This window comes from Cetorhinus maximus, chromosome 14 (assembly GCF_964194155.1).
Source record: "Cetorhinus maximus chromosome 14, sCetMax3.hap1.1, whole genome shotgun sequence".
Taxonomy (NCBI): Eukaryota; Metazoa; Chordata; class Chondrichthyes; order Lamniformes; family Cetorhinidae; genus Cetorhinus; species Cetorhinus maximus.
Window position 1 is genome coordinate 4,168,508 of NC_135892.1, and position 15,003 is coordinate 4,183,510.

At 37.9% G+C, this 15,003-nt stretch overlaps 1 protein-coding gene across 9 annotated transcripts in view; it reads right to left on the reverse strand.

The window, feature by feature from the left end:
* gpcpd1 (glycerophosphocholine phosphodiesterase 1) overlaps nucleotides 1-15,003 on the reverse strand; it is a 74,406-nt gene that overhangs the window by 21,409 nt on the left and 37,994 nt on the right. For all 9 annotated transcript variants that reach the window (XM_078556416.1, XM_078556417.1, XM_078556415.1 and 6 more), the window contains 5 exons: nucleotides 11,310-11,433; nucleotides 8,670-8,907; nucleotides 7,681-7,837; nucleotides 5,318-5,447; nucleotides 3,888-3,942 (listed from right to left, as the gene is read on the reverse strand). In XM_078556416.1, the coding sequence (XP_078412542.1) occupies nucleotides 3,888-3,942; nucleotides 5,318-5,447; nucleotides 7,681-7,837; nucleotides 8,670-8,907; nucleotides 11,310-11,433 (704 nt within the window). The remainder of the gene's footprint in view (nucleotides 1-3,887; nucleotides 3,943-5,317; nucleotides 5,448-7,680; nucleotides 7,838-8,669; nucleotides 8,908-11,309; nucleotides 11,434-15,003) is intronic.

Here is a 15,003-nt window from a genome sequence, read left to right on the forward strand (position 1 = left end):
TTGACCCAATCTCTCCTCATACGACAATCCTGCCATCCTAGGAATCTGTCTGGTGAACCTTTGCTGCACTCCCTCTATGGCAAATATATCCTCTCTTAGGTAAGAACATAAGAACTAGGAGCAGGAGCAGGCAATTCAGCCCCTCAAGCCTGCCCCGCCATTCATTACGATCATGGCTGATCTCATTTCGACCTCAACTCCAATTTCCCACCCTCTCCCCATAACCTTTCAACCCATTTCTAATTAAAAATCTGTCTATCTCCTCCTTAAATTTATTCAGCATCCCGGCATCCACTGCACTGAGGTAGTGAATTCCACAGATTCACGACCCTTTGAGAAAAGTAATTCCTCCTCATCTCTGATTTAAATCTGCCACCCCTTAGCCTAAAACTATGGCCTCTTGTTCTAGAATACCCCACAAGGGGAAACATCCGCTCCACGTCTACTTTGTCTATCCCCTTTAGCATCTTATATACCTCAATTAGATCTCCTCTCATCCTTCTAAACTCTAGCAAGAATAGTCCTAAACTGCTCAATCTCTCCTCATAAGACAAGCCCCACATCTCTGGAATCAATCTAGTGAACCTCCTCCAGTGCAACTACATCCTTCCTCAAGTAAGGGGACCAAAACTCCTCTCAGTACTCCAGGTGCGGTCTCACCAATGCCTTGTACAGTTGCAACAACACTTCCCTATTTTTATACTCTATTCCTTTAGCAATAAATGCCAAAATTGCATTTGCCTTCCTTATTACCTGCTGTACCTGCATACCAGTAAGGAGATCAAAACGGTTCACAATACTCCAGATGTGATCTCACCAAGGCAGAGTACAGCTGCAGTAAGGCATCCTTGCTCCTGTACTCAAGTCTTCTCACAATGAAGGCCAACATACCATGTGCCTTCTTAACTGCTTGCACCACATGCATGCTTGCTTTCAGTGATTGGTGTACAAGGACACCCAGGTCCCTTTGCACATCAACATTTCCCAATCTAACATTGTTTAAATAATACTGTGGAAGGGCCAGGATCGGAGTAACTGACAACAGTGCCCACCCGTAAGGTTACTCAGCGACTTGGTAATGTATATACCAAGGAGATGGTAACGTATGTACCAATTAAGGGTGCTTTTGTGGATCAGACTAAGTTGGGGTCATCCATTTTGGACAGCAGCCATGATCATATTGTATGGTGAGCAGGCTCAAGGGGCCGAATGACCTACTCCTCCTATTTTCTGTTTCCTCCCGTCTTCAGTGGTAATTATTTATATTTTTTTTATGTATATTGCTTTCTCCTTTCAGTAACGCTATCTTTCTTTTGTTTTACTTATTTTTTCTTTTTCAATTTTTCAATTATAATTGTCTTATTATTGTAATTATTATCGTAATTCAAAGTTCAATAAAATTGTTGTTTTAACATATTACTTTTCACAGTCACTCATTCCTGTTATGTCCAAAGTACGGCTTCGAACCTAAGTGAGACTCCGAAAGGGACTCTCATGTCCATCTCCCTACAGTCGGAAGCGGTTCATTCTGGCAAGAGGAATATTCTGTGGAAGGCAAGAAACTAAATGGAATTGAGAAGCATAGAGCTCTGGGATAGAGGTTCATAAATCACAAGCTGGTAAGACCAAAAAGAGTGCAAGCAAAGTACTGTAGTTTATTTCTAGAATAGAACACAAAAGCAGGGAGGTAACATTAAATTTATATAGAATCTTGGTTAGATCACATCTGTATTGTATGCAGCTTTAATCTCTATACAACAAAAAGGATACTGAAGCACAGAAAAAAATGCACAAACAGTTAACAATGAAATTACTAGAATTGGCAGGATACAACTATCAGAAAACTAAGAGGAGAGCTGATGGAGATTTTCTCATAGTTATGAAGAGACTTCATAGGGCTGGCATGGAGAAACTCTCATTGTGGTTAAACCCAAAGCAAGAGGACATATATATAAGATAGTCACTGACAGATTAAAGAATTTAGAAAGAATTTCTTTACCCAGTGTGTGAGAATGTGAAGTCCACTGCCAAATGGCATGGCGAAGATAACAGTATTAATGCATTTATGGGGAACCTTGATGCATACATGAAGGAGAACAAAATGAAAGGTATGGGTACAGGGTGAGAAGCGGTGATTAAGAATAGGAGGAGGCCTGTGTGGAGTATACACATCAGCAAAGGTTGGTTGAGCCGAATGGCCTGTTTCTGTGCTGTAGATTCTATGCAACAATTTCCTGAGGCAAATAAAACTCAAAAACAATTTTAGGCATTTTTTTCCCCCAAATGGAGCTTGATCACTGCTGTATCCAACTGCCAAAGTTAACCCACTGTCAATCATAAGTAAGGAACTTATCATATCAAACCATTGGTACAAATGGATCAGACATCATGGGCAAAACAAGACTAAGTTCCCACAAGCTTTTTTAATTCTTTCATGGGATGTGGGCATCACTGGCAAGGCCAGCATGTGTTACCCATCCCTAATTGCCCACGAACTGGGTAGCTTGCTCGGCCATTTCAGAGGGCAGTTTAGAGTCAACCACATTGCTGTGGATCTGTAGTCACATGTAGGCCAACACAGGTAAGGATGGAAGATTTCCATCCCTAAAGGACATTAGAGAACGAGATAGGGTTTTACAACAATCGATGATAGCTTCAAGGCACCATTACAGAGACTAGCTTTTAATTCCATAATTTAAAAAAAAATACATGGCTGTATTTGGATCTGTGTGCCCAGAGAACTAGCCTGGGCCTCTGCATTATTAGTCTAGTGACATTACCACTATGCCACCATCTCTCCAAAATGAAGAGTTGCTGCTTATATACAAATCTAATTCTCCAAGAACATCAACCCCACCAGCAACTTAAAAACCATCAGTTTTTCCCAGCTCAATATCAGCAAAGCCCAAATCATGTTCTTCAGCACGCTTGAACCTTAACCCTTTGTAGGCTCCCATTGCAGATCAAGTCCTTAAGATCTGAATCTTGGTAACCAATAAACACAGGAAGGATTATACGGTTAACCAATCCTGGCTTCTACCACCTTTGTAACATCACCCACTTCTGTCAAATCCCTAAACATATCTGAAAGCTCAAGTTATTATGTTCTCCTAGTCTACTTCCTTCAGAAATTAAAAACTCGTCTAAAATGCAACAATCCAAGTTCTCACCTTTGCAAAGTTCCAAATTCTAATCTCTGCCCATTACTGTGGATGCTATCCGTGACTGACCAATACAAATATTAACTGAAGCTTGCCATACATTAATCCAAAACCTTTTTAAATAAAAGGCTCTCCAAGAAATAGTGATGGCACTGAGCGTTGCAAATAACATCTGGAAAAAATAATTATTTCAGGTCTGCTAATCATAAACTGCTGCTGGTAGCAAGGAAATAAACATTTTGGCACATTATAAAACAAGGTATTATATTGTAAGAACATAAAAAAGAGTAGATGACCCATTCAGCTCCCCATGGCTGATCATCTACCTCAACTCTAATGTAGCAGGGATTGCAGAAAGGCCTTAGGTCTGTACAATAGCAAAACTTTTAAATGGCCAATTTCTCCTGTGTTTTCCATTCATTTAGGTGGCAAGATATTCATTTGTACAATTTCATTCACCTTTCCAGGATTTAAAAATCTGCTGTGTCATCCATTTGTTAAAAAAAATGCAATTTTTCGTATGTTGGAAATAAAACCTGTAGTTTGAAACTATGGCATAATTCCATAAGTTACAGTCTAGCAATACTCGTCTAGATCTGAAGATTCATTTTGTTCAAATGCATACATCAATAAAAGTAACATTTTAAATAAACTTTTGGGGAAATGTGTTTATTGTGACCTTTAAAGCCACATATACCAGAAAAGCAGAGTTGTTATACTACTTACGTGACTAGCGGCATTTTTAAAGGAAGCTATTGTGTTTTCTCGAACTTTTGCAAGGCTAAAACACAATTTGAAAAAGATTAGCACTATGAAACTGAAATATGCTATGTCTATATGCACACTTTTAATAATTTCAGAAATCAAAGGTGAAATAATCAAATGTTTATTTTCCCAGCATTAACAGGCAATAGCATTTTGGTTTTAAATGGAAACAAAGAAAACATCCAGAATTTTTTAAAAAAATCACATTTCTGTTAACTGCTGAGACTCCAAACATAATATAGAATACAGGTTGTTTAGGGTAAATAGACTTTTTAAAACTTGCATGATTACTTCTATTTTAATAAATATTACACGAAATTTTGATCACACAGATCACTGTACTCATTATGTTAGCACTCTTGACAACAAAAAAAAATCAATAAGGACAAGCCAACCTCCTGTGGCATTATTCTTGATGAGTCGAGACTAAATGCAGCCTTTAGGTGAAGTGGGGTTACAGGGCAGGGGATCATTTTCTCAAGGAGAGCAGATATAATTCAGTCGCCATGTCTGGGTTAAGTCTGCCTTTATTTTTATATTTTCTTCATAAATCCACATTTACAATCAAAAATACCCATGCAGCCATATCACAAGTGCACACTTGCACTTACACTGGTGATGTTGAATGAAGAGCCAGAAGAGAAAAAGGAAAGGGGAGGAAGGTGAAGAATAAGGATGAAGAAGAGCGGGGAAGGGGTATCTCCTAAACAATTAAAAAACACAAATACAAAGGGCTCCTATCTAGATTCTCTCTTCCAGCAATAATATGAACAAACTGTTGCTCCCATAGTCCCATGTTAATGGACAGAGATGTCTCTCATGCAACCTATTGACGAATGGTTGCCCTCCCACCTACATCAAGAGCCAGGGTGGCGGTCAGAAGGGAAAAACACCAAATAAATTTCACCCATACTAGGCCCTCAGTTAAAGGGGAGTATGAAGTATCAAGTTGCCAGAGCCTACTGTTCGTGATTACTTTAAACAAAATCAAAACTTTACGTTTTAACACTGACCCAATCTTATATATTTATTCTGACTGAGAAAAATAACTTCTGCGCTTAGTAATTCTTTGAATTTTATATTACATGTATAAAAATTGTGAATTATGTGATATCGTCTGATAAATAGGTCACACTAGGTTAATTAATCTAAAAAAAAAGCTAGCTGAATACTGGCTTAAGAATACAAGTGAAGGTGGGAAATTGAAATCGTGCAACTGCAGCACCACATCCTCTTCCATGATTTGGAATTAGGTGCAGTTTTGGACGCGTTTGAAGAATTTTCAGCTGTACACTTAGCATGAACAGTACTGAAGGTGTTACCCACCTCTCACAACTGCTTTACTTTGATTACCAAAAATTAGAAAGGATTATAACTAATTTAACACTTACTTCGCAGACGACATATTCCCAGCACCTCTGTGCCCAACGTCCAAAGCCATTCTTGGTTTCCAATACTTGGACAAGGAAGGAGACATGTCACAAATATAGCCTTCCAGAGGCTTAATAACGAGGTAGTCAACTATATGTAAAGACAAAGCCATACAGAAGTGGTTAGTACCACATAATCTAAGTCATATTATTAAAGAAGCTAGATTTAGTTGTATTCTAATTTCATTATAATTAAAAGCTCTATTTTGTGGGCAAAAGTCAATTCCTTCAGAGATTTGAATAGGCTGTATCTGTAGAGCCTCAACATGCCTGTAAGGGTATAGCTATTATATAAAATAGCCTTGGATAGTTCTAGTCTTCACATGAATATATCCATGGTTTATCTTTTTCCGTGAATATCAATAGAAAAGGCAGTTTATGTTATGTTCTTAGACCGTGCCTTATAGTTCCTTGAGATCAGGAGACAAGTCTTTGGTATGTTGAGCTAATAACAGCCACTGTAAAATCAGAAATGAAGGTCATGGAGGAGATGATGTAATGGTCTTGTGGCCGAACTTAAGGTCAAAACTTTAAGGTAAGACACTTAAGACTTAAAGAAAAAGAAGAAAAACTAAAAGATCAACAGAAGAGATCTAGAAAGCCGAGTTCAATTACTGTAATTTGTGATCATCTACAGCAAAGCCGATCGGTGTTCTATGGTGTTGTCCAAGAGTATGCTCATGTAAACCCTAATAAACTTGCATATACCTAGAACTCTTGTTTCTGGTACATAGACTGCGGCTGCAGTTCTAGCCCACCGTCAAAACCCTTAAACCATCTTAATATGCTGATATAATAGTTGTATGTTAATTATTTTCAAATGAAAGCTTTAACCATTGTAGCAAATTACCATGCTACATGATTTTATTTTTAGGTGATTTTTTTTTTAAAGCGAGTGTTTTATAGTATCCTAGACTTTATTAATAGGGGCATAGAGTACAAGAGCAAAGAGGTTATGTTGAACTTGCATAAGACACTAGTCAGGCCTCAGCTGGAGTATTGCGTACACATTTTAGAAAAAATGTGAAGAAATTGGAGAGTGCAGAAGAGGTTTGAGAATGCAGTTTCGCATCCATGGAACCAGTTATGAAGACAGATTGGAGAAGCTGGGACTCTGCCTCAGAGAAAAGAAGGCTGAGAGAAGATTTGATAGAAGTACTCAAAATCATGAGGGACCTGGACAGAGTAGATAGGGGGAAACTGTTCGCATTGGTGGTAAAAAATCACCTAAAAATAAAATCATGTAGCATGGTAATTTGCTACAACGGTTAAAGCTTTCATTTGAAAATAAGTAACATACAACTATTATATCAGTATATTAAGATGGTTTAAGGGTTTTGACAGTGGGCTAGAACTGCAGCCGCAGTCTGTGTATCACAGTCTATTGGTTCAAGAACCAGAAGGCATAGATTTAAGGCAATTGGTAAAAGAAGCAAAAGCGATATGAGAAATAACTTTTCCACACAGCGAGTGATCAGGGTCTGGAATGCGCTGCCTGTGTGAGATGGAGGCAGCTTCAGTCAAGAATCAGATGATTATTTGAAAAGAAACAACATGCAGAATTACAGGGAGAAGGCAAGAGGACGGCACTAGGTGAAATGCTCATTCATGGAGCTGGTGCATTTTATTAGTGGGCAGCAAAATATGACAAATTACATAAATAATTATAAACAGATAGCTTAGGTTGCATTATGGTAGGGGACAAACCCAATAGCAGAGGAGGTGCCAGCTTTGACGTTCAGTCTGTCCTGTATTAACAGATCTAAGCTCGGAGGACAATTGGATTTAGTGAGACAAGATCACAGAATTGCAGTTCTTAACACTATCCAGCTATCACTCTGGAAGCTTGTGTGCAAAAGGGATTGGCTGATTGTAAATTATTTTGACGTAAAATCGCCTTACACTTGAGATTAATGGCCAGAATTCATGAAATTGTCTACAATGAACAATAAAAATATTTGTAGGAAAATGAAAAATAAAATTGGCAAAGAAACAGAAAACAAAAAAACTGCACAAGCACATTATTCTTTTAATCTTTAAAATCTAGGTTACTGAGCCGTTGGAAAATTTATAGTGCTAATAATTTAGAGCTGTTTTGTTCCCTAAAATAATTTTAATTACATATCATTGACCAGGTATGGTCTGTACAAAATATTTAACTGTTACCTACTGTCCAAAGCATATGGGTAAAATGTGAATATATAATAGGAAACCTTCAAATTGAACAGTGAAAGCAGCAGGCAATTATGACTACTCACTGTATGCATATTTAACTGTGCAATGTAAAATTATACATTATATTTTATGGTTTTGAATACTGATACCTTTCACTTTTCCAATAGTTTGTCTAGAATTTCTACTCATGATGGGAAGTGTAATAATGCCACCAGATTTTTCTACAATTGTTGAAGACAGAAGACAGGCTGTCCCTACAAGACCAGGTAGTGCATCACCTTGTACAACCGTTACACCCAACTCTTCCTGAAAAATATAGCACCAAGTGGTACAAGTTTAGACAATATTCAAAAATACTGATGATCCAACTTGCTCTTACTGGATATTGAAAAATGCTTTTTGAAGAAAATAACAAATCCAGGGGGAATAAAAGTAGAAAAAAATGATATACTTAACTATTCCTCATTATCCCTGCCCCAAATTTATTTCTTTAAACCCTCAATCCTAGCAGCCAATCATCTTCCCTTCTCTAAGGTGCAACTTTTTGAATCCTTTCCACCAAAAGGCTCTAAGTCTGACTCTATTTTGCATTATTCAAGCCTTCGTCACTTCCAGACTCAACACACCAACATTCTCCTTGTTGGCTTCTTTTCCTATACCCCTGTTGAACCCAGCAAATTTAACCTGTAGATGGATTTATTGCATCTGGCATTTTTGCTTACTACTGACTGAGTCTGGGTTTATGCTCATTAAGAGTGAACGTGCTGTCAATACTCTAGGGCCCAAAGACTCCCTGGAATAGAACTTGCCTCGTTTTCACTTTGGTCTTCAAAGGGGTGCAAGTTCACCTTTTGATTTAAATAAAAGGCCCCTTCCCATGGGCAACTTGGTAGAAGCTACCCACGTGTGAACCAGCTTGAATTTTCATTTGAGTCTTAAGGGGGACAAAAATTGTGATGAGCTATTGGAAGAATGAATCTGGTGTGGAGAAATTAAACTCCATAGGATTGAGCTACCTGGATTGACTTGCCTTCCATCCCAAACTTCACAAAACACACAAGTTGATCATCAGCAATTTACACAGTTCCCCCAGAAGTTTGTTTCATAAAGAACTGCAGCAAAATAAAAATGATCATACCTCAAAGAAATCAAAAATTAGCTCCAGGTTATCTGGCTCCATGGTTTGAATGCTATACTCTGTCCACTGGCCAGGTTCTAAGGCATATCCACACTCTGGCTGTGAATGACGTGATTTGTATCCATTGTCACTGATTAAGGAAATTTCTAAAGTATTGGGGCTTTTCTGTACTGAGGTAGTTACTAGTTTGTCATCATCTTCATCCTCCTCCTCAAAACCCTCCAATGTCAATTTCACCCTTTAAACAGAATGGGCATTAAAGAAATCAAATTAAAAAACAAACTGCAGGGCATTTACCCAACATTCACTTACTGTTGAAGAATCTGTAATTTTGTACTTACAGTTTAAGAAAAGGACTACTTAAAAAAAATCAAATTAGCTTCCATATCTCATTGTGCGCAACAGACAATTAAAGTAATTCCTAAGGTTATCACAAACCTCTACAACATTCAGCTAGAACCATAATTACCTTGTTCATACAACCAATATATTGCATATTTGGGTCTTCTCACAAGATTGTTTTATGTAGATGGGGAAGAATCCACTATGCAAAAGGGATTTTTTTTTTTAAATTGTGTGTTTTTTTGTTGCATTGTGTTTTAATTCACTGGTCTGATGCATATCTCTCTTGTGTAGTGCATTGGGTTTGTAGTATTGTTGACCACGTGCCAGCCAGCTATTGGCCAAGAATGGAAATTGAATATTCTTCCTTCCTGAGCCATTTTATGGACAGAAATTTTCCTTCACCCTATGAAATACCTTATCTCTTTCAGGTGACAGCCCTTCTCTTTACTTGCTACTAGGGCCTCAATTTTTCCTTTTTAGAGGAGTAGGGTTGGAGGGAGAGGAAATCAACTTCATGCATAACATTTATTATTGATTTGTTACAGCAGTTGACTTTGTTGCAGGTACGTGGGAGGGAAGTGGAGTATCAAAAAGCCAGAATCTTCACTTCAGCAAAAAACTTGTCAATTGTACACGTCTCATTTCATTTATTCCATAATACATTTGCTCTCTCCCAGAAAGCTCTCCAACATCAGACGGCAAGGGTCATTTTTATCCAAGTACTTCAATTCTGTGCCTTATGATTGTTCTTCATAAGTTGAGAGAGTTTGTTAAAAACAGCCAGTTGAGTGAATTCTGCTCACTTTCTACTCAGCAGTGGCTGCCTATCAGTAAAGAAAAAACTCTCTGCTTGTCTGACATCCAGTATTGGATGTGTAGAAATTTCCTCCAGTTATACATTGTGAAGTGGGAAGACTGGAACCATCATTTTCAGACCCCACCACAAACTCCATTCCCTATTCATTGACTCCAAACCCCTTCCCGAGCAACTAGCTGAGACCGAACCAGACTATCCACAATCTTGATTTCATATTTGATCAAGATGAGTTTCCAACCACGTACCCGCACTATGACTGCCTATCTGAGCTTCTAAACATCCCCCAACTCTGCCCCTGCCTCAGCTCACCTGCTGCCAAGTTCCTCTTCCATACCTTTGTTACCTCTAAACTTAACCATTCCAATGTACTCCTGGCCAGCCTCCCACAATCTACCACCCTTAAATGAAATAATCCAAAAAGTCCGATGCAAACATCCTAAATCCCACCAAGTCATGTTCACCCATCTCTCCTGTGCTCGCTCACCAGAACTGGTTCCCAGTTCAGCATGCCACAATTTTTTAAAATCATATCCTTGGTTTTCATAACCCTATACTGTCTTGCCTCTCTCTGCCTCTGGCAAAATCCTCAGATGTCCGCACCAGCCTAATTTAAATCATTCCACTATTGGTGGCCATATCTTCAGATGTCAGGCCCTAAGTTTTAGAATCCTTTCATGAACATCTCCATCTCTTTTTCCTCCTTCAAAACAATACTCCATAACACTAAGTACCAAAGCAATATCCTCACATTAACCCTCACTATCTTTTGGATTGTTAAAATTTTTCTGATTGAAAAATTTGGAAAACAGTCCTATTTCTCTACTATGACCACCTCTGTTCAGACAAAAAAAAGTAACTGTCTAATGACTAATTCATACCACACTTGGGACCAAAAATTTAAGGAAGTTGAATAGTCACCGAAAAAAATTCAAGGATACCTTGCAGTAGGTCCGCAGTCAATTCCATTATACAAGAGACACATGGGCATTTAGCTAAAAGTAATTATGACAGAAGCAACTATTTCAGAAAATTTGTTATGATATCTTAGGATTCAAAGTCTAAGAATGCAAAGTGGAGTACTATGGTAAGATCCAGAGCCCTTTGTGCTCTAAACGTATACTCTAACAAACATGGTTTCATAGGTGGTTAGCAAAGCAATGACACGATAAAGGAAGATAAGTTTTCACACAATGTAATAGTGTTTGTAGTTTTACTGTTATGATTTAAGCTCAGTTGTTTCTATATAAAATACATAAATACTACTCCAGTTCCAATCCAGGGTTCAAGTACCTAAAAATATTCACACAAATCTATAATAAGTCCTGGCTTGGTCAATGAATATTGTCAACCTCGTTCAGTCTAGCGGTCCCAACCTCATAGCACATAACAGTTACAATGTCCATCTCTTATCAAGTCCAGATTTGATGTCGTGAACAGTCTTAACTGATCATTATTAAATTTTAAAAACATTGGTTTACCTAAATCTGGACTTCTTGAACTTCTTCTTGGATATGGAAACTGGAGGTTTCTCAGAATAGTGTAACCTTAAACGAATTTCACTTTGGCAAGTTAACCACCCAGAATCCAATTTCTCAACGCCATCTATAAACAAAAATCAAGTTACTCTGTTTATGTGCATTGGGAGATATCCTATAAAATCAACCATGTCAGTATACATTTTTGGAATTCTGCAGAGCCAACTATCACATTTCACAGACTGAGCACGGTTTTTGCAAGCAGCATAGTGAATTTTGTTTTTTTTATATATAAAAAACTCAAATAATAGAAGTTAGAAGGTTAATGTTCTGGTAACTCTATAATCAGTTAGATTCCAAAAATGCAGCAGAGAAGGACTGTTGAGCATTGCCTTAACTAAAAATTATAAAATACTAACAAATCAATCTAAGTTATCAAAAGAAACAAAGTATTCAAATATTGAAAAAAAAAGTCGACAGTCGTAACAGCAGAGTGTAGATCTTTGGCCAAATTGCACTGAGTCTTCACACTAAAAATCCCATGTCTCTTTCATTGTATACTCTCAGCAGAATCACTCATCTGATCATCTTCATGCCCCAATCTTAAGAAATAAAATGATTTTGGTTCCTGTTAAAAAAGCTAGTGGGCTAATATCATAGAAGGGACTAGAAAGAAAGCTAGTGGGCCAATGACCTATGAGAAGGGAGAGAACATCGAATTCTGCCAGCCTTAGTTCAACAGTAGCACTTTCAGTTGTGTGTTCAAGCCTCACTCCTGAGACTTCAGCACATAATCTATCTTGGCATTTCAGTGGAATACATAAGGTTTGCTCTACTATGGGAAGTGCTCTTTCAGGTGCAAGATGAGGTCATAGTTGCACACTCAGATGAACTTACAAGATCCTATGCCACTAGAGTAGGTGTTCTCACTGGCGTCCTAGCCAATATTTGTCATCTAACATAAAAATACATTTCCCTATCATTTATTTCATGGCTGTTTGTGGGTCCCTGCCGTTTGCACGTTGGTTACCACATTTTCTTACAATACTAGGTTTGTACTTAATTGGCTATGAGGCTCTTTGGTATGTTCCATGGTTATGGAAGATGCTTTATAAATACACGTTCTTCCTGTTCTTCAAAATTTGGATGAGAAAATGTATCCTATAAGAATTTACTACCTCAGTACATTTTTCTAGATAGAATGATTCACTATTTGATATGTCTCTTTATTCACACCATACTCCAAGAGAGTCCCACAGATAATAGAACTGAGGCAGTGCTAATGAGGTATCTAAAGGAACTACTGTCAGTGTTCACATAGGAACAAATAATATAATGGGGAGTTGGCCAGAAATAATGAGATGGCACATAAACATGCAATGATGGGTTCAAGTTGTTTCACCAAAGTATGAGGATCTGCAGCTATACAATCATAATAGTCAATGAGCAGAAGCTAATACAGATGAGAGTTTTTGATTATACGGTGACAAACATTGAGTAAGTATAGGAGATAAGCAGCCTCATAAGGAGGTGGTCACAATAAACACTGGATTCTTAATCATGCAGCGACAACAATATATTGGATTTAATAATCAGCAAAAGCTGATAGGGTCCTGCAGACTCAGATTGTTGGTGCCACATTTTGAAAAGGCTCAACTTATGGATATGTAAATAGCAGCAGTGAAGTGGGAAGGGGAGCCAGGTACAGAATACTCCAATGCACCCCCCCCCCAGAAAAAGGAAACTTTTCTTTTAAAAAGCTCTGAAGGGAAAAGAAGCCCATACATCTTAACAACTACATCAACAACTGGCCCATAAGGAGATATAATGAGTAATAAATACACTAATCATTTAGATAAGAGGTACAAAGTGGTTAATGTTCACAAGGGAAGTATTGACAAAGCCAAAATTAATCCAGAGAACGGAGAAAGGAGTCACAACAATGGAAAAGCATCTTTTACTTATTTCATGAGTAACACCTCCATAAGTGGCAAATGAAATAATTCAAGGTTATGGCCCTGATTTTCAATAGTAATGACGATGAAACAATGAGTCTGCAGAATCCTTCCCTATCAGCTTTTGCTGATTATTAAATCCAATGTATTGTTGTCTCTACATGATTAAGAAACTAATGTTTATTGTAACTACCTGTTATGGGGCTGCTTATCTCCTACATTTGCTCAATGTTTGTCACCGTATAATCAAAAACTCTCATCTGTATTAGCTTCCGCTCATTGACTATTATGATTGCATAGCTGCAGATCCTCATACTGTGGTGAAATAACTTGAACCCATCATTGCATATTTATGTGCCATCTCTTTATTATTTCTGGCCAACTCCCCATTATACTATTTGTTCCTATGTGAACACTGACAGTAGTTCCTTTAGACGCCTCATTAGCACTGCCTCAGTCCTACTATCTGTGTGACTCTCTTAGAGTATGGTGTGAATAAAGAGACATATCATTCACCATCATTGGTCCTCTGAAACTAATAGCAACTTTTGGAGCCAGTACATGTGGAAATCTGGAAGTTTGTGTCAGTGATTCCATGCTTCTCCAAAAGGTGCACTACTGACATTCCCACAGAATGAAATCAATTAGGAGTACAGCCACTCATATTCTTAGCCTCGTGGTAAAAACCCTTGAAAAATTAGACCCTGTTGAATTAGGTGTAACTGAGCTTCTAATGGGATGCCAAGTTCATAACTACTACTAAACAGTCTCAGTGGCCCTGAAAGGGTAATTTTATATTTGTTGAATGTCAGATCTCTACATTATAAGAGATTCCACATATTTTAATATATATTTTTCAAAGTTTATGCTATTTTAACTTAATTCCATGTGTATGACCCAATCATTTATTTCACTATTTCTAAATTTTACAAATTAAAAGTGAAGGGGTTCAGCAGTTTATGCCTCCTGGTTTGTTCTCCGGCCATTGATCAATTTACTAAGCACGCATACACTGACATAATGGCCTTAGCAGAAACCTGGCTGAGGGATGATGACACCTTCCCCCTTAATGAAGTCTCTCCACCTGGCAATATCTTGCACCATTTGACCATTGCAGTGGCGACGTGGCATCTGTCACCAGATCACATCTTGATCTGACCCCTTGCTGTTTCATTTGCAATACAGCCTTTTGCTGAATTTATTATTTTTTTGAGTCGTCACATCACAAAGAATGTGGTACTGCTAAACTGCAGCTGAAGTTAATAAAGGAGCAAAGGTTGACCATCAATAAAAATGAAAAGATGCATCTTCTGTGTGACAAAGTGTCACTGTGTACCACAGTTACAATACTTCAAATTAATATACTTTATTTCTGTTTCCAGGCTTTTCTTTTTGATGGTGGTGATGCTGTTAATAAAGGCTGTGCCCTTTGATGAATTGATTTGGCTTTGGCACAGAACCTTTCTTGACATCTATTGTGTTGTGCTCACGAGGCACACAAGTCACTACATACAAGTGCCATTTAGAATGCTTCGTTCTTTTTTCATGGAAAGCAATGGTTAATGACGACTCATCAGAATTGGGCCCCTGTCGATCAACCTATTTCAATTTATATTTGAAATGAATAATGTAATTCATCTCGGGGTGACGATTGTGGTGTTGGTGAGTCCAAAACTAGAGGGCATAAATATAAGACAGTCACTAATAGATGCAATAAGGATTTCACAAGAAATTTCTTTGCC